The 25,516-nt window shown below is 41.1% G+C and overlaps 1 protein-coding gene across 2 annotated transcripts; it reads left to right on the top strand.

The window, feature by feature from the left end:
* The first annotated feature begins 1,139 nt into the window (after window positions 1–1,139).
* LOC125623087 (solute carrier family 2, facilitated glucose transporter member 11-like) lies at window positions 1,140–18,925 on the top strand. 2 transcript variants are annotated; one of them, XM_075120267.1, is made up of 12 exons: window positions 1,140–1,242; window positions 4,878–4,976; window positions 7,629–7,789; window positions 9,724–9,848; window positions 10,340–10,469; window positions 11,064–11,212; window positions 11,734–11,921; window positions 12,793–12,903; window positions 15,315–15,416; window positions 17,345–17,420; window positions 18,103–18,200; window positions 18,612–18,925. In XM_075120267.1, the coding sequence occupies exons 1-12, from the start codon at window positions 1,219–1,221 to the stop codon at window positions 18,816–18,818; spliced, it is 1,470 nt and encodes a 489-aa protein (XP_074976368.1). In that variant the 5' UTR covers window positions 1,140–1,218; the 3' UTR covers window positions 18,819–18,925. The 2 variants fall into 2 exon arrangements, with proteins under 2 accessions (XP_074976368.1, XP_048677868.1); XM_048821911.2 differs by having other exon boundaries at window positions 18,103–18,230.
* Window positions 18,926–25,516: the final 6,591 nt, after the last annotated feature.

Below are 25,516 nucleotides of genomic sequence, written 5' to 3'. Positions count from 1 at the left end.
GCAAGAGGGAGAAACTATGCAATTTCCACAAATATCTTTTGCTTGATCAAATGGGTTATACATGCATACAAGATATAGTGACAACTTATAAAATGTAAATACTACATGGCAGGGGAGGGATAGTGATCACAGCATCAGATTTGGAATAATTATACTTACTGGAACCATTGGTTTAAATCTTAGCAGGATAAACTCAGCCCTTCATTCTTCTTAGGAAGATAAACTGAGTATCATGATGAAGTCCTAAAAACCAAATTCCTGTCTTTGCTGCATAGACATTAAATATATCTCAGCACTCTTTGCAAGAATAAGGGTTTGCCCCAATTTCTTGGCTAGTATTTCCCCTACCTCTGCCATTGTGCAATGTGTGTGCGCACCAGTTATCCTTCTAGATATCATCTTCCACTCTAGAGATTGCTGCCTGCTGGTATTTCCAGCACAGTACAGAATATAAAGGAAGACAAAGGCCTTGCCATAAGGAGTTTACAACCAAAATAAATAGTTTAGATTGAATACAGTGTCTGGGCAGATGTAGGTCAATGTTTTTAAAAATAACATTTCTTTCTGGGCTTTCATACTGAAGACAGAGATCATCCAGTCTATAAGGAGAGGGAAGAAGTTCAGAGCGTAAGGGGAAGTGTGGGAGAAGATACGAGTGAGACATTTAGATGAAGTTTGGGAGGAGCACACACAACATGAAGAAGAGGACGAGGAAATGAAAGCAAAGATGAAGGAAGCTGTGCAGGGTCTTAAAAGTGAGGTAAAAAGTTTGAAGGCTGAAAAAACTGTTTAAACATTTCATCAGCCTTAAAATGAATGAGTTACTATCAGAGCAACGTCTCATATATCAGAGAATCAGAGTATGTTACAATAACCGAAACACCGTTTAGCTTTGATGTCTGAACTGGCTGCCTGCTTCCCATCCCAGGTCCACAAGACCCCTCCTGATATAGGGGGAGGAAAAATCTCTCTGTGTTTTGGACTGGGCTTGACATATCTGTTTCTTGAAATATTTAATCCAATAGGTCTAAACCCTGTCCAATGACTAAAAACAACATAATTCACTGAAAACGTAGAAAGTAAAAATTTAACTTCAGTCCCATGATCCCAGCTCCTCATTACTTAAGTAACATGCCTGGGTGAAAAAGCTTAGAAAGCAGATCACCCATCTGACAGGGTCCTGCCAGTGATTCCAAACAGCCGAGCTTTCAATAGGAAATGGCCAGCTACCTGTCAGACCTGGTGAGTTCCCTGTTTTTTTTTTTTATCACATCAGAAATTAATAATAGGAAGGATCTGTCTTCCACTTCCTACCCACCACTGCCAATGCCGGAGAAGGTACTGTACATTTTCATTAAACAATCTTTAAAACAGTGTGATATAGTTATAAAGACTACAACAAGGGGATACAGAATGGTCTATTTGGCAGTGATTCCGATGGACAGAGGGAAAAAAAACAATTTTGGGGGCAATACCCCTTTAACAAAGGTAAGGAGGCACTACTGGTAAAGGAGGATTACCTCGAGGTGCTGGGACAGTTGGAAGCACAGCAAGGGAGGAAGAAGAAATACAGCAGAACGGGTTTGTGGGGAGACACTTGTGCCTTTGCTTCCGCTCTGAGGGGCTCAGGAGGAGGCAACATTGCCTAAAAATATACAAGTATAAATGAGAGAAAGCTGTTTGCAGGCCTGCGAGGTGATGTGGGAAAGCAGGAAAAACCAAGCCCCATGAACAGTACAGAGATTTGAACTGGTGTGTGAAAATCCATCTCAAAATGCATTAGCACCTGTATGAGGACATTCTTCCTCCTCATTGAGAGAGGGGGACTTCCCCAATAATAAATAATAATAAAATAATAAGATAGACACAAAAAACCCATCACATTTATTATAGAGTCTCATTATTTTCATAACAATCTCATGGGGTTTTTTAAAGCTCTGTTTTGTAAACTTTTGAAGTCCCATGATTAGCAATGCTGACATAATAAGGGTTATAGAATCATAGAACCATAGGGTTAGAAGAGACCACAAGGGTCATCTAGTCTAACCCTCTGCCAAGATCCAGGATTTGTTGTGTCTAAACCATCCATGACAGATGGCTCCAGCCTCCTTTTGAAAACCTTCCGTGAAGAAGCTTCCACAACCTCCCTAGGCAGTCCGTTCCATTGTCCTACTGTTCTTACAGCTAGGAAGTTTTTCCTGAGATTTAATCTAAATCTGCTATGCTGTAGTTTGAACCCATTGCCTCTTGTCCTGTTCTCTGTGGCAAGAGAGAACAACTTTTCTCCAGCTTTTTTATGGCAGCCATTCAACTATTTGAAGACTTCTATAATGTCTTCCCTTAATCTCTTTTTTCCCAAATAAACATACCAAGTTCCCCCAGCCTTTGCTCATATGGTTTGCACTCCATCCCTTCAATCATCTTTGTCGCTTGCCTCTGGATCCTTTCCAGTTTCTCTACACTTTTCTATACATTGGTGACCAAAATTGGACTCCAGCTGAGACCTAATCAGTGTTGAGTAGATCAGTACTATCACCTCCCATGACTTGCATGCTATGCTTTGGTTAATGCAATCTAAAACTGCATTTGATTTTTTTTTCTTCTTTTGCTTTTTTTTTTGCAACAGGATTGAATTGCTCACTCATGTTGAGGTTGTGATCCACCAGAACTCCCAGATCCTTCACAGTTATGCTGCTGCCAAGCCAGTTATCCACCATTTTGTATTTGTTCATTTAGTTTTAATTCCCTAAGTGTAGCACCTTACATTTGTCTTTGCTGAATTTCATTATGTTATCTATAGCCCAGTTCTCCACTTTATCAAGATCTCTCTGAACTTTAGCTCTATACTCCAAAGTGTTGGCAATCCCCCTAACTTTGGGTCATCTGCAAATCTGATCAGTAAGTTCTCTATTCCTACATCCAGGTTATTCATAAAGTAAAGATGTTAAACAACACCACACCCAGAACATATCCTTATGGAATCCCACTTGAGACCTCCCTCCAATCTGACATAATTCCTTTAATAGTTCTCTTTACCTGCAGTTGTTTAACCAATTATGTATCCTCTTAATGGTAGTTGAGCCGAGTTCACATTTTTCCAGATTACTTATCAGAATGTAATGTGAGATTGTGTCAAAAGCCTTGCTGAAGTCCAGGTATATTGTATCCACCGCATTCCCCCTATCCACCAAACCAGTTACCCTGTCAAAAAACAAAATCAAGCTGGTTTGCCAAGATTTGTTCTTAGTCAATCCAGGCTGGCTGCTGGTGATCACCCTTCATCCTCCAGGTATTTGCACACTGAATATTTTAGACATTGCTCTAGGAGCTTCCCCAGGTATCGAAGTCAGGCTGACTGGTCTCTAGTTCCCCAGTTCCTCCTTTTCCTCCTTTTTAAAGATGGGCCCCACGTTAGCCCTTTCCGGGACCTCTCCTGCCATCCATGAGTTTGCAAATATTTGCAGAAATTTCTTCAGCTAATTCCTTCAGTACCTGGGGTTGGATCCTTCCAGGCTGTGTGCAAAATACAATGAGGAGGTGAAATACAAAGGAAACCACATTAAATTTGTCAATAAACATAAAAAAATTATGGGAGTTTGTTAGGACACAATATACTGTACTGATCTGGGAAGCACATAATAGTAAATACTAACAATTAGCTCTTACATAGTACTATTCATCCATAGAGCTAAAAAAAAGTTGACCCTAGTCAAGTGAGTTTAAGGAACCAGTGAAACCGTCAGTTAAAAGAAAGATAGTTAGATTTTCAGAATGAAAAAAATGCTGTCTGTGTTGTCTCTCATTGTGTGTGTGTAGAGAAAGACAGAGAGTTATAGTTCTAATTGTTAAAGTTATAGTTAGTTTACAGTTCTCTCAGCTCTGTGGTTGCATTGGGATGGCCAACAGAAGAAGGAGCACTTCTTTATTGTCTCCAGGTTGTTCCAGGAGCAAAGACAGAGCATAGCACTGCCAGCGGTCCTTCCCAAAGTATTCGGCAGAATGAAAACAAACTCGCCTGGGGCGTCAGGGTTCTCTCATGGCCCAGAGGTAGTGACAATCCGAAGACTAGCAATTCTCTCAGGCCATGTCTATACTAGCGAGCTTACAGTGGCCCATTTGTACTGATGCAGCTGCAGCGCTGTAGGATTGCTCATGTAGCCGTTCTATGTTGATGGCCAAGAGCTCTCCTGTTGACATAAAGAAAACCACCTCAATGATACGTGGTAGCTATGTCGGCAGGAGAAGCTCTCCCACCGACATAGCACTGTGCACACTACCACTTATGCCAGCGAAACTTCTGTCACTCAGGAGTGTGGTTTTTTCACACCCCTGAGCAACGTAAGTTTTGCCAACATAAGTGGAAGTGTAGACATGGCCTCAGTGTAGTAAGCCTAATATGAAAAAACCTTCTTTACCCTGAAATATTGTTTTGACAAAGGTGGTAAAGAATAAAAGTTCTCCCTTTGTAGAAATAAAACAGGTAACATGGGATAAGAGGGGATGACATGCCGCAGTTTCACACACCCCAGTATCATTAATAGCCATTTGGACAGCATGTTCATTGACACATTGTCAGTTCTATCATCCTGAATGCAATGGTCCTTCCCATGTAGTGAATAGTAGTGGGTCTGTCTTTGTCTTGTCTCTTTGGATTAGGAGACTCCAAGCGAATGTTGGTTCTCTCTGACCACTTGGCTGGGATGGGGGGCATCTTTGAATGGTCGATAACACCCTTTGGGGCTGGAACCTTGCAAACTGTGAAAAGGTTTCGATAGCTAGAAGTGTCTGTAATGAATAAGACATGTTCTGGAAAGGGAGAGCTGTAGATACATGGATCTCACCATACACTGAGTGTGTGTTTTATCATCTTTTTGTAGATTCAGTATCGGAGGCTATTTCAAATGATGCTTGTGCTGGGAATTGGTGGAAACCTCTTACCAGGTTTTCACCTTTCTGTGATCAACTACCCTTCTGTGGTAAGCAAATTCTTAATCAAAGATGCCTCTTTGGTTGAATGTGCATGGGACTGGGTCCTAGCTTGAGGATGCTCCTTGTCCTTCAAATAATTCATTAAGTGTTTCTATTGAGACTGTTCCCAGCTCTTTCCATTCCCATTCTGTACAGTAAGAAAGAGTAAGATGAGAGTCTGGATAAAGGACAGACCTTCACTCCACAGATAGCATTCCAGTAGCATTTTAAAAGGCTGAGGACATTGGGAAATGAGCACTATGAAGTGGGTTTTTACCCACGAAAGCTTATGCCCAAATAAATCTGTTAGTCTTTAAGGTGCCACCGGACTCCTCGTTGTTTTCGTGGATACAGACTAACATGGCTACCCCTCTGATACTATTCCCTGTGTAGTCTATTGCTGAATTGAGGGATTTAGGAAGAGGATTCTTGGTAAATCCCTCTCTGCTACTGTCTTCTTCATTTTGAAGTATCTTTGTAGTCCCTAAAGTCACACTCCATGGACTGGGTAGTAAGGGTTGTTTGTGAACTATAAACTTGATGAACGTAAAGGGTATACATCAAGGTTAAGATGTGGTGCTGTGGTTGAGGTTTCAACCCTCAAAACGTCCTTTGGCCTTCCTCCCATTGTTCCCATCACCTACACTTAAGAACACGGACGTTTAAAAGGAATTGATAACAGGACCCAACATTTGAGGGTGGAAATGTACACAACATTTTACACGCCAAGTTTCAGTGGATGAGATTGTGCAGTTAATTTGTGCAGTAGCCTTTCCTCTCTCAACACTTGGATTCAAAGATGGTTTAGATTATGTGTGAAAACAAGTTTGGTTATTGCATCATACAGCCTTCAAAAAATGGCACAATTTGCGGCAATCTTTGCTTAAGAGAGAAGCCCTTGACTGTAATAATATTAACTAATTAATAAGACCATCATGTCAAGGAGTAGGTGTACTATCAGAATTTACTGGGGAAGCTCACATACTACTAGTCTTTTGTTTTTGAAAGCAATAAATTTGATCAAAATGTTAATGTGGACAAGGGGGATCCAGTGGCCATCATGTACTTAGATTTCCAGAAAGCCTTTGACAAGGTCCCTCACCAAAGGCTCTTATGTAAATTAAGTTGTCATGAGATAAGAGGGAAGATCCTCTCATGGATTGAGAACTGGTTAAAAGACAGGGAACAAAGGGTAGGAATAAATGGTAAATTTTCAGAATGGAGAGGGGTAACTAGCGGTGTTCCCCAAGGGTCAGTCCTAGGACCAATCCTATTCAACCTATTCATAAATGATCTGGAGAAAGGGGTAAACAGCGAGGTGGCAAAGTTTGTAGATGATACTAAACTGCTCAAGATAGTTAAGACCAAAGCAGACTGTGAAGAACTTCAAAAAGATCTCACCAAAACTAAGTGATTGGGCAACAAAATGGCAAATGAAATTTAATGTGGACAAATGTAAAGTAATGCACATTGGAAAAAATAACCCCAACTATACATACAATATGATGGGGGCTAATTTAGCTACAACTAATCAGGAGAAAGATGTGGAGTCATCGTGGATAGATCTCTGAAGACGTCCACGCAGTGTGCAGCGGCAGTCAAAAAAGCAAACGGGATAATAGGAATCATTATAAGATGGATAGAAAATAAGATGGAGAATATTTTATTGCCCTTATATAAATCCATGGTATGCCCACATCTTGAATACTGTTTTGAGATGAGGGGACCACATCTGTACAAAGATATACTGGCATTAGAAAAGGTTCAGAAAAGGGCAACTAAAACGATTAGGGGTTTAGAACGGGTCCCATGTGAGGAGAGATTAAAGAGGTTAGGATTTTTTAGCTTGGAAAAGAGGAGACTAAGGGAGGATATGACAGAGGTATATAAAATCATGAGTGGTGTGGAGAAAGTGAATAAGGAAAAGTTATTTACTTGTTCCCATAACATAAGAACTAGGGGCCACCAAATGAAATTAATGGACAGCAGGTTTAAAACAAATAAAAGGAAGTTCTTCTTCACTCAGCGCACAGTCAACCTGTGGAACTCCTTGCCTGAGGAGGTTGTGAAGGCTGGGACTATAACAAGGTTTAAAAGAGAACTGGATAAATTCATGGAGGTTAAGTCCATTAATGGCTATTAGCCAGGATGGGTAAGGAATGGTGTCCCTAGCCTCTGCTTGGCAGGCGAGAGATCACTTGATCATTACCTGTTAAGTTCACTCCCTCTGGGGCACCTGGCATTGGCCACTGTCGGTAGACAGGATACTGGGCTGGATGGACCTTCGGTCTGACTCAGTAGGGCCAGTCTTAGGTTCTTAATTAAAAACAATAAACAGCATTTCTGACATCACCACTTAATTCTACTGCAGATGTGTATAATACCACCAGTTTTTAGCACCACCCCATTATTCCCCCATTGTGAAATTAATATACAGCAATTCAAAACTGATTTTCAGAGATACAGATTGGTAACAACAAGAAATGTGGGTATGTGGGCTTTTCCTAAACTTTTATTTGCAAGTAAGTCTCATGTTGTCATTCTTTAAATAGTAACTATTGGTTGAAACCAAAGCCAGCTTTAAATATAATGAAGTATGATTGTGAATAATGCTTTGGAGTCATAATTACTGTTAATGCAAATCCCCTTTTCCTTCTCAGCACATTAAGAGGTTTATCAACAAAACCTGGCTGGAGCGATATGGCTCTCCTCTCCATCAGGAGACCATCACATTGCTGTGGTCCCTCATTGTGTCTATCTACTGTGTAGGGGGACTACTGGGGTGTCTGTGTAGTGGATACCTGTTTGTGAAATATGGAAAGTACGTATCTTTTCTGAACAGCTCACTAATGAGGAATTGTATTAGTTAATTTAACGCTGAAAAACATTTTACTGAAAAGGGAACAAAATTATTTTTAAATAAACAAAAAAGAAAAACTGTTTTAAGTTCCTACATCATTAAAGGCTAAAACTTGGTCTCATTCAAGTCAGTTGCAAAACTACAAAGGACTAGGACTGAGCGCTTATGGAATATAAAATAAATTCACCCATTTTTCACCAGCTTCAGTCAGTGTGAAGCAGCGTGCAGGACCCCCAGCAGTCTAAAGTCCATGGAGGGGTTACAGCTGCACAACTCTTCTCTCACTGAGACGAGTGTGTGGCCAGGGCAGTCAGGAGATGAATTAATTTAGTTCCTCCCTGTTGCAGTCTCCACAGGCAAAACAACTAGAGAGCCTCTTGTGGAAAGTGAAGGTGCCTCCCTTGGTAGAACCCCTGAGAGGAAACAGACTTAAAATTACAAAGATAGAGACGGATATAGATACACACACACTAACAAAATATTTGAAAATAATTTCCCCATTTACTTACCTACCAGGGCTAAATTAATGATTCTTTATTCCTTGCAATAGTAAATATACCAGCTGCAGACCCCTTTCAAAAAACCAAAGATGTGCGCAATAGTATCCCCTTCTCAGCTTTTGGTCCACTTCACACACTCACACTATATGCTTCCACTCAACCTTTCCTCCACCTGCTGGTCCCCTCTCCAACCAACTCCCTTGAACACACACCTCCACTTGACCCTCCCCAACCTATCTTTTCCGCCACCATCCTAGAGCTATCTCTACTTTCAGCTGCCCGAAAGTCTCTATAAAATCCAGACCAAGTTGCCCTACCCAATCTCCAATCCTTCAGAACACAAAGTTTTCAAGTGTCCTTAAACAAGAACACAGAGTTCCGAAGGTTAACAAGCTGTCTCATCCCTTAAAGATATATAAGCACATTTCCACTATGGTTGATTGGATATACAATTTCTTTCCAACAGGCAGTGAGGAGGGGCTAAACATTATTTTAATATCTGTCCAATAGAATTGCCACTGAAACACACTCTTTCTTGGGAGAAATATAGGATAGTGAATGTGGGAATTCTTAAAGCACTCTGCTGATGAAAGTGAAAAAAACAGACTATTATAAGAATAAATAATCATATGTAAATTAGACTGATACAAATACACAATTGTTACTGTTTCCTTATTGTTCTTTTCATAATTATGTATTAATCATTTCATAATTATTCAATGTAACACGTAAACATATATCTTTTCACTGAAATTTTATTTGAGCTCCATTCTCAGGAGATTCTCTAGTATGCAAATATTTATTTCCTGGGGCAACAGCTGTAAAATATTGCCCACGGGTAAAAAGATATTTTCTGAGGTTGTGATAGATTGCCTGAAGCAGAAGCCTTTTTGTTTTTAATTGCTTGGGTAGTTTAAAAAAACTTTCAAGTTCTTACTTCTGTGAATATATTTGGTGCTTCAGAAAATGTAAACAAAGCTCACTCCTCTTCTGCTGCCCCAAAGAGAGAATGAAACTCTAATTCTCTCTTGTTTAATATGGCCGTTTAATTTGGCTTTTACAAAGCTGACTTTTTCCTTCTATGTTTTGGGATAGGTGCAATATTTTTGATGGGATATAGGATCCTAGAAAGGGAGCAATGAATACTGTTTAACTATTTTCTCTCAGCACTTCTCTCTTCAGGAATCCACTATAACCTCAGTGGAGTGCTCCCCTTTGGTGTCTCTCATGTCACTACCTAACAGAAATTGCTACACCCCAAAGCATTGGTTTTTAAGAAAAGCCATGGCTTGGTCTGTACATTCACTGGATAACAGGAGTCCATTTATTCAAAGTGACAGAGGAGATATTTATGGGAAAACCTGATTCACATCTGTATTTCATTTGCTGCTACAGAAAGAAATGTCTGTTGTGCAATAATATGCTCATAATGGTAGCTGCCTTGCACATGGGCTTCAGTAAGACTGCCAAGTCTTTTGAGATGATTCTGATTGGACGCTTCCTCTATGGCATCAGTGCAGGTAGGACCTCACCACTACTGTATGTACACAAGTTATTCGCTTGGGAGAAGATAGGGACCACTCCCTCTCAGAGCTCCTCAGGGAGCACAGCACCCCAGGTAGAGCAGGAAGGTTTAGAGAGGAGGTGGGGGCCAGGCCACACCCAGCAACAGAGGAAGCAGGCTGCATACATCTATAGGATGGTGCAGCTCAAGCAGTTCTCCTGCAAATTAAGCCAGCTGGGGCTGGACTGTGCAATAATAAAATATAGCAAAACACCGACTACTGCCACAAGGACTCAACTGAAAAAAAAATTTGGTAATGGGAATAGTGATTTATTAAATGTTTTGTTCTAGAAGATGTAATTTTCCAGTTTGATGACGTATTGCAGATAATACTTAAACAATTCAAAAAAAGGAGAGTGCTACAGTTTGGCAGAATGTGATTTGAAAAAAAAAACATAATTTTTCTTTCTATAAATATAACTTTCCTATTTCTTCTCGTCATTCAAGGTGTATGTTTGAACGCACATAGTCAATACCTAGGAGAAATTTCACCGAAGAAGCTGCGTGGATTTGCAAACACCAATGCTCTTGTGTTTTTGACACTAGGAAAAGTTTTAGGGCAAATTATGGGATTAAGGTACGTGTCTATTTTACATACTTACATGGCCTCATCACCCCAGTATGTGAGCACACCACAATCTTTAATATACTTATCCTCACAATGCATTTGTGTCAGAGCACAGAATCAAACACTTGTCTCCCAAGTCCTAGGCTACTACCTTTCTCCAGGCAGAATATATGCACTTATCTTGGGACCACGCAGCCTAAATATTTTTTCTTTTCATCCATTTTTCCCATTGTCTGTGCATAGTGTGTCAGTTTCTCTACTTATCACACAAAAAAGAAGTTGCTAAAGTTACTATCGTTGTAACTCACAAAGACTGAGGATCTGAATTCTTCGGTCTTATGTAGAATTGCAGCATTGGTCTCAACAGCAGTTGCATGGGACGCCACTGAATTTTTATTTTTTAATAATGGGGAAAATCTCAGAACAAACTATAGAACTAAGGCACTTACTTAGCTATTTTCCTTTCGAGTTGTCCAAATTTTCTTTCAATTTATCCTCTCCATTTCCATCTGCATATAGCATTTGTTGGTCCACTTTTTCCTCCAGAAAACAAAGTTATTTTATTTTATTAAACTGTAAATATATTTTATATGTTCTCTACAGAGTGTTTTTAGGAACCGAATCCTTGTGGCCTTTGCTATTGGCCATATGTGGAATTGCAGCATTTGTCCAGCTGATCTCTTTGCCATTCTTCCCTGAGTCCCCACCCTACCTTTTGATGCAAAAGGAAGACACTGAAGGTTGTTTGAAAGGTAAAATGGGACAAGCCCTTCTCCAAATCTCTGATTTATTATATTGATAGCCATTGAAGGAGTCAGTCTGTTAGATGGAACCGAGTTTCCCATCATCCACCAATGATCTTTCTTAAGAATTCTAATCAACAAGGATCTTGTACTGATATTGGTGTAGATCTAAATTAGTGTAGACAAAAATTACTAATTTGTAGTTATTCAAGATCACCCTCTAAAATATTACTGTATTACACAAACAAGAGACAGACAACTACCAGCTAATAGCAATGTGTAATATAGTGTGTTCCATTAAGCCATATCTGATTGATGTCATCAATCAGTGACTAATGGATCAATAGATGGACTGAATTATGAATGATTACTGAATGATTAATGAATAATCTAATCACTAATTCATTAGCCAATTGAATGATGGAGATGAGTGGCTGGATCAGCTGATGGATACGTCTGCCAGGCACTACAGTGTTATAAATAAAAAACAATGGTACTAATAATTATGCTTGGCTATTTTTCCTCCATAGCCATGAAGGAGCTCTGGGGTGAAGGGGATCATCAAGCAGAGTTTGATGACATGATGAAGGAGAAGGCAGCAATGAAAAGCATCAAAACCATGAGTGTCCTGGAAGTGATGAAAGAACCAGCCTTGCGTTGGCAGTTGTATATAATGATTCTCCTTACGATGAGTATACAGCTGTGTGGCTTGAGTGCAGTTGAGTATTCCTCAATTCCAACCTCAGAACTGTTATTAGGTAGCATGGAGAACATTACAGAGCCACAGTTCCTACTTGTTTCTTCCTCTTGATCCTCTTTTCTCCTCCTCATAGAGAGTTCACTGCAGTAAGTCAAGTGGTAACATTCACTGGCATTAACACTACCGGGATTCTCAGCACTCTAAAGTGAACACATGCCTGTGTATACAATAGGTCCAGCACAGTGGATGTTAATGTTCCCTGAAAGGGTATTGTCCCATTGATTTCCTTTCTGTTCTCACTAGAAGCTCTTTCTCTAGGACAGATGGCTGTATGAGCTCACTCTCTCTGTCTAAGGACCTTGAGAACTCTTGTACAGATTTGGGTCTCAGTTAAGTTCCTGTCTGCTAGTAGCAGATGCATATTGCCATCTACCCTTCATTCTGTGTGGTATCAAGGGATCTCCTTCTACCAGCCTCTGCCAAACCAGACAGCAAGGGCCCTAAGAACGTTTCTCTTTCTCATGTCCCCTGCCCAGTACCATTCCTCTTCTCCTGACTCCAACCAGCTCCTTCTCCCAGTTCCCTTATTTACTCCCTCCTTTCTCCTAACACAATGCTTCTTTCAGTTCCATTCTTTTCTTGACCCCCAAAACCCTTTCATTAATCCCTAATAGACCCTCGAATTTCAGATTTCAAACAGCTGCCTCAGCTTCTCTTTCTTTGAAATAGAAATCCAAGCCCCTCTGTTTCCTCTCCTGACCCCCAATAAAAACCCACGTGGTGATACTGTACTGGTGAAGGACTGAAATCTGAATGCTGCTGCACAAGCACATCTCACATACCTTGATTACACTTCATTGTTAAAATTCCTTTTCACTGCATTTTCCAGATCTACTTTTATACCTTTGAAGTGTTCCGCGCAGCCAGGTTGGATGAAGACCTTATTCCATATATAGCATTAGGAGTTGGGATCTGTGAATTCTTCTCTAACATCCTGTGTGTAAGTCAGACCTGACTTGGGTTTGGAGGGTGAAGGGAAATGTGTTTTGAGCCAGTTCCGTCTTAAAACGAACTGCTCTTTCGATACATGAACTGAAGAATCTTTTTGTGTGACCACTACCCCACCATATGAAACTGTGAAAGACAACATAACCCCTGCAACACGAAGGGGCTAAGGAGTTTCTCCGGACTGAAGTGGCTCCACCTCACCACACCTGCGAGTCATTTTGAGACTTGGAAGAGAAGTTTAAGATGGGGGAAGCTCTGCTCAGGGCATGTCTACACTACAGTGGCACAGCTACGTCACTGCAGCTGTGCCGCTATAGAGCCACAATGTAGATGCTTCCTACATCGACAGAAGTTTTTCCGTCAATGCAGTTAATCCATCCCTCCGAGAGATGATAGCTAGGTCAACAGAAGAATTTGTCCATTGAACTAGCAGTGTCTACACCGGGAGTTAGGTTGACCTAACTACAGCACTCAGGGCACACAATTTTTCAAAGCCCTGAGCAACATAGCTAGGTCGATTTAATTTTTAAGTGTAGACCAGACCTCATTGGTAGGCAGCTCTGAGAAGAGCAGAGTGTTGAGCTTCCTAGCTCCCAGGGAGAGTCCTGGCAGAGACCAGAATCTACACCCTTGCCTAAAAGAATGCCCAAGTCCGCAGAGTCAAAGGGGGCTGTAATCTATCTATTCTGCTGGCGAACCAGCAGATGTTGAGCTACATTACAGCCTGCCCAGGGCCCTTCTGAAGGGAGAGAGGCCAGTGGCCAAATGGGATTGTCTGTATATTTCCTTTTCCTTTGTTTTCTTTGCTGCTCCTAAGTTGTTTGTTTGTTCCCTGGGACTTTGAAAGGGGTAAGCATCCAGACAACTTGGCTGGAAGGCTGAGAATCCATCTCTTTCAGAATGCTAATGAGTGCCTGAACCCGGAGAAATGGATACAATTCTGTCAACATCCCAATGGGGTGCTGGTGAAAGACTAGAACCCTGACACCTCCCCATTACCCCTCAGATTACTTCCCATCTTTTTTGCGGGGGGTGGGAGGGGGTGGTCATGGTCCACAATTTTTTTTAAAAATCAAGACTTATGATTATTTTTAAAAGGAGTTTACGTCATGCTCCCATTGATAATAATGTTTATATACAGGTAATAGCTGTGCGAGAGATCAGATATAGCAGAAGAAGTGGGAAAGGCAGAGGGGAAAAATGCCACTTTATGTCAAGATAGTGGCAGACTGCAGCAGCTACGTGAAATGGTTGATTCACTTTTGAAAATCTGACTTTCAGGGTGCAATTTTATACATAACACCCAGAAAATCTATGTGATGGTCTGTCAGGTATAGAGGCTGTCTGCAACCTTGGGATATAACCTCATGGTAACTCATTAACTAAATAGGGTGTAGGGGAGTCATTCCTTGAATGGAAAATATCTGGGAAAATGTCACAGTGCTGCAGAAAGTGATGGGGTTCAGTAGGGGTTCACTCAGAGTCAGAACTGATCAAATGGCACAGCATGGTGCTTGTGACTCACTGCACTGTTGGAGATATGCTGCCATCCTCTAAATAAGATGCAACATGGAACCCCTGAACAGCTGTGGTACTAAAATCCCTATAATATTTTTTTGCAAGGGAAAGGATGTTAACTGTGGTATTCACTCTGCCTACCGGAGTTTTTCTGAAATTAGAGTAGCCACAGAACTTCAGCCTCCAATCTGCTTCACCCATCTTTGCATAGATCCTTGGGATCCATTGACAACCATGGCCATAATATAATAATTTCACCTTTATCAATGATACGAGGGAAGGAACTAACACAGCTGAGAGAGAACCTTATAAAACTTATGATTTGTCATTTTTGTTTTTAAACACACATAAAAAGAGGCACGCACGTCTATTTCAGGAGAATTTTCAGTGAAGACCATTACAATTGCTATAGCGGAGATGCACACACCAGATTCAGACTCTGCATGGGATACTAAACCAAGGCTACAGATAGCTGGCATATTAACATCTAATTAAATAGATGGGACCACAAATAATGTAGAATAATATCCCCATGGCTCTAAATGAAATACATTCAAATGGAAGAGTTTGACTTTCTAGGAAAGTGAGGGGCTGAGGGAAGCAGAATCATCCCAGAAATACAAGCTGTCCTTTCTGGCCCCAAAGAGCAGTCTCCATTATAAATGCTGCTCTGAAACGCCCACAGAGTTCATCAGGCTAGCACCTAGCAGTGCTTTGCTTGATCACAGGGCTAACAAACGTTTCACAGTACACCTATTTCTGTACTCTTGAGAGGAAAAGGAATGAAGGAGACAGCAAGAGAGAATGAAAGTCAAATTTTCTGGGGGAGTGGAGGTTGGAATTTCCCATGCCTGCAGTAATGTCAATGTGTTTTCTGATCCTCAGAGCTTCATCATTGACCGGTTTGGCAGGCGGATGTTGTTATGGGGTGGTTATGGGTTGATGGCAGGGATGATGGCATTCCTAGTAACAGCTCTCTCACTGCAGGTAAGGAAGCTTTTCTTTTTGAGGGGCTCTGTTCCCACTTCCACAAAAACTGCTGTTTATGTTATTCTCAAATTAAGCCTGGTCCCCATGGTGACATTTGGTGGGAGACCTTAGTTTTGCACTCTAACAAATGTAACCCTTCTGCCTGTCAGAGTTGGCAGCAACAAGGGCCGGGTTCAGTATCTAGGGGTTCCATTCCAATAACACAATGCAAAACCGGCTTGAGCCCCCACCCAGTGACCTGGGACAAATATATACCACCCCCGCTGGGCGCCTCCAAGAGGCAATACTTCCCCTCTCGCAAGCACATAGTCTGAGTGTAGCAAAAAGCCTTGTAATAACAGAGAGAAACAATGTGGCATTATGTTGGGGAAACACCACCAACAGGATTCATAACACAACCCATGAGCAAAAACCCACCCCAAGCAAATTGGGGAATGTCCTTTCCCTTTAGCTCTTGAGTCCAGCAACCCAAAATCATCCAAAGTCCCAAAAGTCCAACAACCCAAAAGTCTCTGTCCCTGGTCAGGGCAGCCCCAGAGTTCAAAAGTTTATCTGCAGAGTTTTACCTCCCAACTTGGGTGGAGATGGAGGGGGTTAAGGGGCACCTTACGTGGTCCAAATCTGATGGCCCCACCTCTCCATGGGGCTCCACTCTGCCAGCCGCCCCATGAGCTGCTCTAGGCATCCAACAAACTGCTCTGCTCCACCCTTCGCTCCGCTCTGCTCGCCGTCCCGCAAACTGCTCCACCATATATCTTGAGGCTCCCCCACTACTTAACACAACACTCAGTGATTTCAGCTCTTAGTCAGTTTAGCTCTTTTGTGATTTCAGCTCGTAGTAGGGGAGCCTCAGTGCTGGTGCACCATTAGCCCAAAGTGAATTCAGCTCAGCAGCCTGTAACTAGACTCCTAATGGAATCAAAATTAGCTCTGATATTCCACAGTGGAGAGAGGAGGAAGTGCAATTAGCATGTAAGGCCCTCACCAGGGGGCCCATGCCACCAAGTATTAATACCTGTTCCCAGCCTCTCTCCATTCACAGAGTTTTGGAACCCATGTCCCTTGCCTGGCGAGTCCCTCCATCATAACAAAAGGCCAAGTACAGTTCCACTGTCCTTGATTCCCATAATCAGGGTAATAACAATTTATTCTTTCTGCCCCAATAACAGAGACAATGGGGATCCCACAGCAGCCAAAGTGACCATTTGGGCAGCTATGGCCTCACTCTAGGCGGGGTGGGTGTGCCTATGCAAATGAGATCGGTCCCTGAAGTTCTTTTCCACAACTTGCCACACCTCACCACCAGATGTCAGGGTTGAGCTCATCCTGACTCTGCTTACACAAATGCAGGGCTGAATGTTACATGAATACTCATGGCTCCTTCTATGAGGCCTTCATCCTTGTCCTCTCCTGGAGGGGTCTCTGTACTGCCTCCTCCTAAACCAGCACTATCCGCATTCCCGCTGTCAAGTAACTGTCCCACGAGCAAGGTGCCCTGATTTAGTCTCTCTCCAACCTTCTTACTATCTAACCCCTCACACAGTCTCCAGTGGGTGTATCTTGCCTTGCTGTTGTCAAAATCTTTGCAATGATCATTCCTGCGGTCTCCTTTCTCATTCAGCAGCACCCCTCATGCTCCTCTCCACTTATATGTGGCTGTGACAGCTGCCCAGCGATCATCTAAGCTGCTGAAAATCTTTTTCCCCCAGTGCAAAGCATCCACACACTTAAGCTCCTGAATCTCTTTTGTCCCTTCCCTCAGCTGCTAAACTCTCGTCCATCCCACCCCTTGATACAAGTGATTTTACTCCCCATATATAAAGCAGACTCTTGGCAATCACTAAACCAGATAGTAGAAAGTAATGAGCATGTTATTCTACCACCATATTAATTCCCCCTTTCTCTCCTCATTGCTTTCTGTCTAGAATCAGTTCTCCTGGATGGCCTCCTGCAGTGTTATTCTCATATTCTTGTTCATTATCGCCTATGGAATTGGACCATGTGAGTACATCAACTTAGGTGATGATGGGAAATCTATGGACCACACTATATGAACACATTAATATGGATGGGTATTTGGAAATGGAACTAGACTTTGTAAATACATCTTCATAGAGAAGGGAGTGAAGCAGAATCCCACAACATCCTCAACTCACAAGTAAAACCCCAGCTCCATTCAGGATTGTTAACTGATGGGATGTTCAGTTCCTTCTCTTAGCATTCCTTTATCCTTTCTTAATTTCAGACTGAATCAGATACTATGGCAATGCCAGAACCAGCTTACAACTCCCTGCTGGGGTTTTGGTTCTCACTTGGGACCAAAGCTAATTCTAAGTCCCTGACAAATGGCTATGTTTTGTTATTGGAACCTTAGATATAAAATATCAGCCTTGTAGGTCACTGATTTTTATTCGGGTTTTCATATCATAGCCATAGCCATGGTATATGAGTGCCTTGACAACCTGTCTTCGTATTAGCCCCCATTAGAAGCAGGAACTCTGCACATGTGCCAGGAGGTGGGCACAAATTCTCACTCTTTGGGGTTCTGCTTGACCAGATGTTGCTCCTAAATATGAATTGTATGAATTTGCATTTTTTCATTTTGGGGAAAAGAGGTGACCAAAGTTCCTAGGGGAAAACCCCACATAAATTTCTTTGCTACTTTTTCACATTGCTTCTTCAGCTGGGGCAGTCACATCTATCCTGATGGAAATCTTCAACCAGTCAGCCCGATCATCTGCCTTTGTGATTGCTGGGACCATTGGCTGGATGGGCCTCATGGTAATTGGGATGATATTCCCCTTCACTGTGGTAATTCAATTTGGATTTCTTCTTCAATGCTCCCAATTTAAACCACCTTTTATGGCTGTCCTAGGCAGCAAGGCATAGCAAGTACATTACAATGCCATGTAGGCGATCAATGTTCTGAATCCATCTCAAAGTCCCTGTTCTGCAGAGGCCTGCTGTGTAGCAGAGGTGGCATACATAGTCTTGAGGTGAAGGGTGTGAGCTGGCCCAATCGTCAACCACCCTCTGCTGTCTTATACATATATTAAAAATGTAAAGAAACATTTCTTCTTTAGACTGAATTTTTTTCTCATTCCGGAGAAGCAAAGCAACCTTCAAGGATCTAAGAAAGTAAGTGTCAGAAGAGGATTTGTTCATCTTTTTCTCTTTTATTTTTGTCTTCAGGAGGCCCTCGGTCCCTTCTCCTTTCTCATCTTTGTGGGCGTTCTTGTCATCTCAGGGATATTTTCCTACCTGCTCCTTCCAGAGACAAAGGGGAAGTCGATCATGGAAATCACAGAGATGTTCAGCACAATATATTTTGGGAAGAAACTTTTACTGACTGCAGGGAAGAATTCCCCTGCAGAACACACCTTCTGCACCAAGTTCTGACTGGCCAGCAGAGTCAGATTTCATTGACACAATGCACTGTCAAGATCAAATTGGAAGCTGAATGTACTAACAGACTGTTTTTTAATAAAATCTTATTTGAAAAATAATTCACACCTATCTCACCTCTTGTTCCTAGTCGTCCCATTTTATATTTGGGTCTTTGTTTTTCATGCTCACAGGCAGTAACTTCACACATGGTGCCCATCTCCTAATACAACTCTGTATCAGGAGGGTTTTAGTAATTAACAAAGACGCTTCCCAGAACTGGAAGGTATGAGCACTCAGGCATAACTAAACTGGTCAGTTTTATTGCAAGTCCCCTTCCGCTGCAACCATTGCAAAGAAATGGGACTTAAAAGTATGTGTGTTAATTAGTCTAATTAATTTCTATATAGTAAAGAGGGAGAGGACAAACCATAAAATCCTGTATTTGACCAAAAAGACATGGAAGTCGGGTATCTTGACTTTGGGATAGTTCCATAAGAGATACATTTTCCTCCCTCTCCTACATGCAGCATCTCCAATAAAAATGGGCACAATTCTCATAAATCTTTGCTTAGTAGTTATCTTTGTACCTTCACATATAACAAAAGTTTATTCCCATATTTACTATAATAAAATGATATATGTATTCCAGAAATGATGCCTTTTAACATGATGCTGGGTATGATTCTCTCCAGATCTATGGAGTCATTTGTCTCCCATAGCCCAATCTGAAGATATTGGAAAAGAAAGTGAGTGTACATGGATTTCACTTTGGAATTTATTTTGGATGTTTACTAAAAACTTGGGCTGTTGATTAATGGCAGTTAACTCATTCGATTAACTAGAAAAAATTAATCACGATTAAAAAATTAATTGCGATTAATTGCACTGTTAAACAATAGAATACCAATGGAAATTTATAAAGTATTTTTGGATGTTTTTCTACCTTTTCAAATAAATAGATTTCTATTACAACACAGAATACAAAGTGTACAGTGCTCACTTTATATTATTTTTATTACAAATATTTACACTGTAAAAATAATAAACAAAAGAAATGATATTTTTCAGTTCACCTCATACAAGTACTGTAGTGCAATCTCTTTATCATGAAAGTGTAACTTACAAATGTAGATTTTTTTTGTTATATAACTGCACTCAAAAACTAAACAAACAATGTAAAACTTTAGAGCTATAAACTATAAGTCCACTCAGTCCTACTTCTCATTCAGCCAATCACTAAGACAAACAAGTTTGTTTACATTTACAGGAGATACTGCTGCCTGCTTCTTATATACAATATCACCTGAAAGTGAGAACAGGCGTTCGGGTGGCACTTTTGTAGCTGGTGTTGCAAGGTATTTACATGCAGGATATGCATTTGTATGCCCCTTCATGCTTCGGCCACCATTCCAGAGGACATACTTCCATGCTGATGATGCTCGTTAAAAAAATAATGCATTAATTAAATTTGAGACTGAACTTCTTGTTGGCAAACTGTAGGTCTCCTGTTCTGTTTTACCTGCATTCTGCCATATAATTCATGTTATAGGGTCTCGGATGATGACCCAGCACATGTTCGTTTTAGGAACACTTTCACAGCAGATTTGACAAAACACAAAGAAGGTACCAATGTGAGATTTCTAAAAATAGCTACAGCACTCGACCCACAATTTTAAGAATCTGAAGTGCTGTCCAAAATCTGAGAGGGATGAGGTGTGGAACATGCTTTCAGAAGTCTTAAAAGAGCAACACTCAGATGCAGAAACTACAGAACCCGAACCACCAAAAAGAAAATCAACCTTCTGCTGGAGGCATCTGACTCAGATGATGAAAATGAACATGCGTCTGTCTGCTCTGCTTTAGATCATTATCAGGCAGAACCCGTTGTCAGCGTGGACGCATGTTCTCTTCAGTGGTGGTTGAAGCATGAAGGGACATATGAATCTTTAGCACATCTGGCATGTAAATATCATGTGACACTGGCGACAACAGTACCATGCAAACACCTGTTCTCACTTTCAGGTGACACTGTAAACAAAAAGCGGGCAGCATTATCTCCTTCAAATTGCAACCAAACTTGTTTGTCTGAGTGACTGACTGAACAAGAAGTAGGACTGAGTGGACTTGTAGGCTCTAAAGTTTTACATTGTTTTATTTTTGAATGCAGTTCTTTTTTGTACATAATTCTACATTTGTAAGTTCAACTTTCATGATAAAGAGATTGCACTACAGTACTTGTATGAGGTGAATTGAAAAATACGATTTGGTTTTTTTACAGTGCAAATATCTGTAATAAAAATAAATATAAAGTGAACACCGTAGAAGTTATATTCTGTGTTGTAATTGAAATCAATATATTTGAAAATGTAGAAAACATCCAAAAATATTTAAATAAATGGTATTCTATTATTGTTTAACAGTGCGATTAATCATGATTAATGTTTTTAATCACTTGACAGCTCTACTAAAACCATAAATTGCTGGCCACTAAATAATTACCAAAACTGTAAACTAAACCTAATAATGTTTCAAAATAAACTTTAGTGACTGAGGCCTGTCCCCAAAAGAATATTTTTCAGAGTAAGGTCTGTGGGCAAGGAAAAAAGACGTTTAAAAATTGAATGGTGCAATTAACGTTTTTCAGTAGAAATTCTTGTTTTTAAAACTCATACTACCATATCCCTGATTGACAATCACTTGATTTAAACTCCAATAAGCTGGACTACAATAATGAGGTTTGTACATATGGCAGGCTTTTGTCTCTGTTCCTCTATAACTATACCGCAAAACACGCCACTGAGGCAGCAAATCATGAGGGTGAGAGTGGATTCAGATTCAATTCATGATTTATTATTTCAGAAAGTGAAAAGCAGCAATAGAGCCCAGAGGAACAGGGGACGGACATGCACCGTAAAAAGTATAACAACAATAAGCCCAGTTACACGCTGGATTTCTTGAGGGCTAGGTACAAGAATCACATCTGTATGGTCAGGATGCAGCAAAAATATCAGCCTCAGGATTCACCTTCTCCCCAGTTAGTACGCATTGAATGTCATGGTATGACACAGCAGGTTTATGCTGAGTCAGAACCTGTCATGCGCCTCCTACAGATGACTCACCTGATCCCAGTTATTTATTTCATGCTCCTGACTTTTTACCTACTTCTCTTACACAGGGAAATGTTCTGTGTAACATTAACAGAATCACCAGTTAAAATTGATTTTGGAGCATAGGTTAAGGGCCCGATCCAACTCCTGTTAAAGTCAATGGAAAGATTCTCATTGAGGCCAACGAGAATCTATCACTGACTTTAATGTAAGATGGACTGATCCCTGAGGGATCATATACTCCGGTCAATTTCATGGCAAAAGGAAAAGCTGTACCTTTGGTTTTTTAATGTTTAATCAAATGTATTAGCAGCAGCACCCATATGTTCCCTATGCAGTTGTACAGGGTCCTGCAGATCTTCTGCTACACACTCAATCCCTCAGGTGTAGTGCCCCAATCACACCACCAGCCTACTGGCTATTTCTAGCAGCCGGGTACCTGCACCCTTCCTCTCCTATAGGTCTGTAAAACTGCACCAGTGGCAGACCCAGAGTTTGAATGACTACCAAACCCACACATTTGGTAGAGGAATGTGGAGGTGAGGTCTCTTCACACGTGGCAAAGAAGCTGTGTGGGACCCTACACATCTTTCTTCATAAAGATCCTCACAAATATAGAGCCTGTAGCCATCTGTATCATAGATGAAATATAAATACTACTATGAAATATTGGACAATTTTTATACTAAAAATATATTTTTTGAGTCATTATATCTAAAACATTAAGAGACGTTGCTAATGTATTTTCCTTAACTTTGTAAATAATTTTGAATTGCTGTTGGCAATAACTAATTGTAAACCTGAACTAGCTCTGTTCCCTCACCAGAACTTTTTTCCCTCCATTACATTTGCACATTGGTTTGTCATGGTAGGGCTGCCCACTGGCACGGAGAGTTTTTGATTTTGAACAACATTTTCAAGGAACTACATGGACTTTGTGAAATAATATGCAAGGAGAAAAAGGTAGATACAATTTTAAGCCTGGCATCTGAAATTGTCACCTGGAGAAACGTTACAATACCGTGTAACTACGGAGAACAGATTTCTCATCTAAAGGAGAACTTGTCGGGTTTTGATAGTGTTACATAAAAAGGAATAGGTCTTGGATGGCCTTTGTTCGAGTCTGCAAGGGAGGAGGAGGGGGCAAGAAGCCTCCCCTACCCCGCTCAGTTTCTCACATAGGACCAGTTACAGTCTTCCTCTTTGCTCTCCTAAGCACAAGGTCTCCTAATGTTGCTGCTAGAGAGAAGCAGTTCCACATCACAACACTCAGGTGGTGGCTAAAGTCTGGTCTACACCTAAAACTTAGGTTGATTTAGCTACACCAATCAGGGTTGTGAAAAAAAATCACACCCCTGTGAGACATCGTTAAACTGACATAAGACCTGTTGTAGACACTGCCAAGTCAATAGAAGAATTCTTCTGTCAACCTAGCTACCACCTCTTGAAGGAATGGATTTACTACAGTGATGGAAATACCCCTTTTGTTGGTGTAGCAAGTGTCTATATTCCAGCGCTACAGTGGCATGACTGCAGCTCTGCAGCTTTGTCCCTAGAGAACTGGTAATATAGTCATACAACAGAAAGACAAACTAGAGCCCAAAGTGTACAGGAAAAGTCTTATTACCAGTTAGTATTATACCATAACAATGATTTTCACTATCAAAAATTATATCACAAATTGTGCATTCATCACCATGATACAAAAAAAAAATTTTAGAAAGTTTTTGAAAAATCCCAAACTTGTAAATGAAAGGAAATTGTTTAAAATCTCAAGCCAATAAAATAACAGATATTTTAATAACAACAGATATCTGCTACTCTGAAACCAGGTATTTTTAAGAACTTCTAAGTCTACACACTCCTGCACACCAATAAAGAGTTAACTTTGTTGGCAGGAAACAGATAAGTGGAAAAATCTCCAACCACTTCAAATCACTATAACATCTAACTGGTACTATGGCATTCCAATAAACCAGCCATCACTGTTTGAGTACATAACATACGTCAGTGGCTCTCAACCTTTCCAAAACTACTGTACCCCTTTCAGGAGTCTGCTTTGTCTTGCGTGCCCCCAAACTTTCACCTCACCTAAAAACTACTTGCTTACAAAATCAGACATAAAAATACACAAGGGTCACAGCCACACTAGTACTGAAAAATTGCTGATGTTCTTATTTTTACCATGCAATTATAAAATAAATCAAATGGAATATAAATAGTGTACTTACATTTCAGTGTAGAGCATATAGAGCAGTATAAATATGTCATTGTCCCTATGAAATTTTAGTTTATACTGTCTTCGCTAGTGCTTTCTATGTAGCCCATTGTAAAACTATGCAAATATTTAGATAAGTTGATGTATCACCCCTGGAAGAGCTCTGTGTACCCCCAAGGGTACATGTACCCCTGGTTGAGAACAACTGATATATGTAAGAAGGGATTTAAGCAGTTACCCAAGTAACTGAAATTTTGCTATTAACATGTACTTGTTTCTCATTATTTCTTTTGACTCATAGGCATTTGCAGTAAACCCTTCCAAAAACAAAGTGAATTCTGTATTTGGATGGCTAGATCCTTAGCAATAGGACTACACGGTGAAGATTAGTTGCAGGTGCCAAGGTGATGTAAAGGCCACCTTTGCCTCCACCAATCCTAGACATGCTCTAGGCAGAGAAAGTCCCTGGGCATAAGTTAGAGCAGCCTGAAGGCTTCCAGGGGCTGACACAGCAGTCAGGGATCAACCAAACACAAGAGAGTCCCAAACTTGCCCTTTCCCCCCAAACCATGCCTCTTACACAGGCTGCGGGAAGAGGAAGTGGTGTAGAACAGCAGTTCTCAAACTGTGGGTCGGGACCCCAAAATGGGTTGCAACCCCATTTTAATGGGGTCACCAGGGCTGGCTTAGACTTGCTAGGATTCAGGGCTGAAGCCTGAGCCCCACTGCAGAGGGCTGAAGCCAAGGCCCAAGGGATTCAACCCTGGGCAGCGGGCTCAGGTTACAGGCCCTCTGGCTGGGGCTGAAGCCCTTGGGCTTCAGCTTTAACCCCTACCCCGCACAGGGCAATGGGAATCAGGCGGACTCAGGCTTTGGTCCCACCTCCTGGGGTTGTGTAGTAATTTTTGTTGTCAGAAGGGGGTCGTGGTGCAATGAAGTTTGAGAACCCCTGGTGGAGAAGACTTTACTCTGGCACTAGCTCATGAGAGGATCCTCTGACACTAGGATGACCTTCCCATGGTTGGATACAGTGGTTTTAGGGCTGTTCTGTGCCTGCAGTGTAGAGCAAAGGAGCAGACAGCCCAGTGTGACAAATTGGGGAAATGTCTGTATCATTTCTTATTAATATTAATTGTTTATGACTCTGTTTCTCTGTTCAAACCGGCATTGTTACCCCCTGAATGTGTAATCAAATCAAAGGAGGCTGCACAAGGGGGGCTGTTTAGGAATTCACGAAGGGTAAATAATGATACAGATAAAAGAGCCCCTAACGTACCCACTTCAAAGGAGTTAAGATAACAACAGCTGGGACATCAACTGGAGAAAGAATCTACCTGGCTGGCACAATCCCAGTAAGGATGTGTTTCTCTTCCCAAGGCTAGGGC

The sequence above is a fragment of the Caretta caretta genome, chromosome 15 (genome assembly GCF_965140235.1).
Source record: "Caretta caretta isolate rCarCar2 chromosome 15, rCarCar1.hap1, whole genome shotgun sequence".
NCBI lineage: Eukaryota > Metazoa > Chordata > Testudines > Cheloniidae > Caretta > Caretta caretta.
The sequence above is the reverse complement of the archived record's forward strand: the minus strand, read 5'-3'. Positions and strand labels throughout refer to the sequence as shown.

Bases quoted from the DNA above. Each gene is read 5' to 3' on its own strand.
- LOC125623087 (XM_048821911.2), top strand. From the start codon at position 1,219: ATGGCCAGCTACCTGTCAGACCTG. The intron at 11,213-11,733 runs GTAAAATGGGAC...TTTCCTCCATAG, and splicing joins CACTGAAGGTTGTTTGAAAG to CCATGAAGGAGCTCTGGGGT. The intron at 17,421-18,102 runs GTGAGTACATCA...TTGCTTCTTCAG, and splicing joins CGCCTATGGAATTGGACCAT to CTGGGGCAGTCACATCTATC.